General features: G+C 39.1%; 1 protein-coding gene across 1 annotated transcript; it reads left to right on the top strand.

Moving 5' to 3' along the window:
• Positions 1-676: 676 nt before the first annotated feature.
• Positions 677-1,621, top strand: LOC117487156 (olfactory receptor 51L1-like). Its single transcript, XM_034135811.1, has one exon. It carries the CDS (start codon positions 677-679, stop codon positions 1,619-1,621), a length of 945 nt encoding a protein of 314 aa, XP_033991702.1.
• Positions 1,622-3,520: the final 1,899 nt, after the last annotated feature.

Raw genomic sequence — 3,520 nt, 5'->3', positions numbered from 1 at the left:
TGCTTCTGCATGCAAGTATTTGTGCACATATATGTATTTAACATAAGGAAAGAATATATTCTCACATATATTTGACTTACTTCAAATTAGATTATATTGATTATTGTCTGCTTGTGACCTTTCCTTAAGTCTTGCATCTCCTTTCTATAACTCTTGTTCTGTCTATGAATGTGTTCTCTGTTTAGGCCAACTTGCAAACATGAAGGAGGCAATGTGTAAGAGTGTGAAATAATGTTTAAATCAATGCGAATTACCATGTTGGTGGTTCATGTATATTATGAGACTTTTTTCCTGCCCTTCATGTGTGTGCTTCTCTTCTCCAGCTACCTGAAGTTAAATTCAATATTGTCAAGTACAAGTGTTAGGAAGGTTGTAATTCACATGCACGCAGGCTTATTGTGTTTTTGTATTACTGTAGGTGTTGAATTACGACATTTTCCTTTGAACATTTCTCTTATTGTGCATTTATATTCCCCCTTTCTTCGCAGATATAGAGAGCCTGAATAAGTCTGTGAACTACTGTATGTGGAGGTGAGATTTTCCCAGATGTTATATTTAACATGGTCACATACAACTGTTGGAGATTGCATGCAGGCTGATTTTGTATTAATATCTGAAATGTAGCTAACAACATCTCATTAACAGTTTGTGTATTGTTCCTCTCTTTGGAGCAGACATGACGAGCAACAGCAGCCTGAACCCTCCCTACTTTCAGTTCACTCTGTTTGCAGACTTTGGGCCCCTCAGATACCTGTTCTTCATCTTGTGTCTGTTCATCTATGTGACTATAGTCTCTGCTAACATGGTCATTATTCTGGCAGTGTTCCTGGAGAAGTCTCTGCATCAGCCCATGTATATTTTCATCAGCTGTCTGTGTGTAAACTCTCTGTATGGCTCAGCTGGATTCTTCCCCAGGTTCCTGCAGGACATCCTCTCTGACTCTCATTTGATCTCACGTCCATTATGCTTTATTCAGGTGTATGTTATTTACACCTGTGTTTCCTGTGAGCTGACCATCCTCACCATCATGGCCTACGATAGATTCATTGCTATCTGTCTTCCCTTACACTATCACAGTAAAATGACCTTCAAATGGGTGCAGGTTCTTGTGCTTGTTGCTGTTTTCTACCCAGTGTGTATTCTTGGCTTCTGCCTCTATTTTACTGTTAAATTACCGCTGTGTGGAAATAAACTGAACCGGATTTTCTGCTCTAACTGGCCTGTGGTGCAGCTCTCCTGTGTGGACACCACTCCAAACAACATAGCTGGTCAGTTTGTCGTAGTGACCGGCATCTTCATCCCCCTATTCTTAGTCCTGTACACATATCTACGGATTCTGCTGGTCTGCAGGAGGAGTTCGTCTGAATTCAGAGGAAAGGCGTTACAAACCTGCCTGCCTCACATCGTCTCCTTTTTGACCTACTCCATCTCTCTATTCTGCGAGCTGTCTCTGACTCGATTTGAGGCTGATCAACTGAATCCAAGCGTCGCAGTTATTTTGTCTTTAGCGTATCTGATCATTCCCCCCCTCAATAACCCTATCGTTTATGGCCTGGGTCTGCCTCAAATCAAAGGAGTCGTGTTAAGATTTCTGAAGAAGGGTCCTGCTGCTGAAATATAAAAGGAATATGTTGACCATGTTAGATTGTGTTTCCTATCATAATTATTTAAAGGGATATATGAATAGATAGAGATCAACATAAAGCACAACAACAATATTGTATTTGCTTGATTTAACTCAGATTTGGCTTGAATTTCCCTCAAATGTGAAAATATTACTATTCTGTTAAATGTAATATATTTAAAGTTAGAACACATATTATGTGCTGCCTCTTCATGCATATTTAAGGTCAATAATGTTGTTTTTTTTAACATATCCTCATAAAAAGTAGATTTGACAGGATTTGAGGTGTACTGTATGTTAGGCATTGTGATGTTACACCACTTACTGTTGTTATTGTGTTTTAATATTTTGTTGTGAATCATTCACCCTTTGTTACTATAATGAAAATGTAATGATGATGTAATATATTCAATAAACAACAGTCTACAGCCATGTGAGTCCCTGCTTTTTCACCTTTACTTAAATTAAATGCTATTGTTAGCCATTTGGAACATGTTAGTTTAACCTTTAAGCATGCTAATATTAGCATTTTGCATGATAGGTCCCCTTTAAGCATGCTGTCGGCTGTGCGTGGTGATGAAAAGCTGGTTCGAGGGGCCCCCAGTGAATGTTTGCCTAGGGCCCCCACCGACTCTAGAATCGGCACTGGAGGTGTGTGCAGTAAAAGCAGTTCACAGAGAACCCCCCCCCCAACAACTGTTTGGTTCTGCTGCCATCTGCTGGTTCCTGCATGTTTCTGCAAATGTTGTGACCGATCTAATAATTAACCTGTTAAGCCCGAGAGACCCCGGAACCGGGGCACTGCCGCAACATCTTGCAGCAAACAGTGTCTGAGGGCATGTTCATTTAATAAAACTATGAATGTTTTATATCCATGTAACGGGAAGAAACTCATCCAACTGATCTTTTTTTTTTCAAAAGAAAACCCACAATGCTAAGACTGAGCCTCTGAATTAGCAACGAGCGAAAAATGCTAACACCTTACTGTACCGAAAATCACTCACAAAACCTTATTATTTATCTTTTCACCACATCCAACACATCGATTCACATCGTGAGGTGACACAGAATCTATTGACAACGACATTACCACTGAATTATATGTATTTGCGACGTTATAAGCAAAAACGGACATCGAAACAGGTGACGCTAGGTAGCTAAAAATGCTAACATTTTTACCTTGGCTCTGTAGTCTCTCCAAAGTGGTCTTCAATGGCATTAAAACGATAAAAACGCTGCTGAAGTTAATCCATAGGTTAATCTAATGTGTCTGTGTCCCTTTGAAATGATTTCTGATAATCCATAAGCATTAAAACTGCTTTTCCGTTTCCAGGTGTCAAAGCTAGAGATAGGTTCACTCTGATTGAAAATTACATGCGCGAAGCCCCCACCTTTTCTCTTCACAACGTGTGTGTGTGGGGGACTCCCCCTGCGATTCTATTGGCTCTAACGGTCAGAAAGAGGTGTCAACCATCAAAATCGAGCAAGGGGGGCCAGAGATATGGAAAATCCACCCAAATGACCCCAGAAGTGGTTTATTTTTGCTAAACCTCTCTAAAAAGGTCAGATTTCACTTGTTTTGCATCAATCTTGATACAGGGTACTTATTATATGTTGTACTTTGGATTCCTAAAGCTTTTAGTCTACTAACCCATCATCCAAGGGTAGTTTTCACTATAAGTAAAAAAAGAATTTTTGGACGGACACTATAATTTACAGTTTTTTACTATGTAAAATCTGAATTTTCTTTAAAATAAAAAACATCGATATTGATTCTGACTTTTCTACATCCAACTCACAGGTTTATCATTACTTTGAGAAAAAAGATTATTAATTTAACCCTTTTAGAAGGGAAGATATGGTCATTTGTTCTGGGAATGTCATTTTCGAGCCTGA

The sequence above is a fragment of the Trematomus bernacchii genome, unplaced genomic scaffold, assembly GCF_902827165.1.
Source record: "Trematomus bernacchii unplaced genomic scaffold, fTreBer1.1, whole genome shotgun sequence".
NCBI classification, from domain to species: Eukaryota; Metazoa; Chordata; class Actinopteri; order Perciformes; family Nototheniidae; genus Trematomus; species Trematomus bernacchii.
This window is presented reverse-complemented; position numbering and strand designations above follow the sequence as displayed.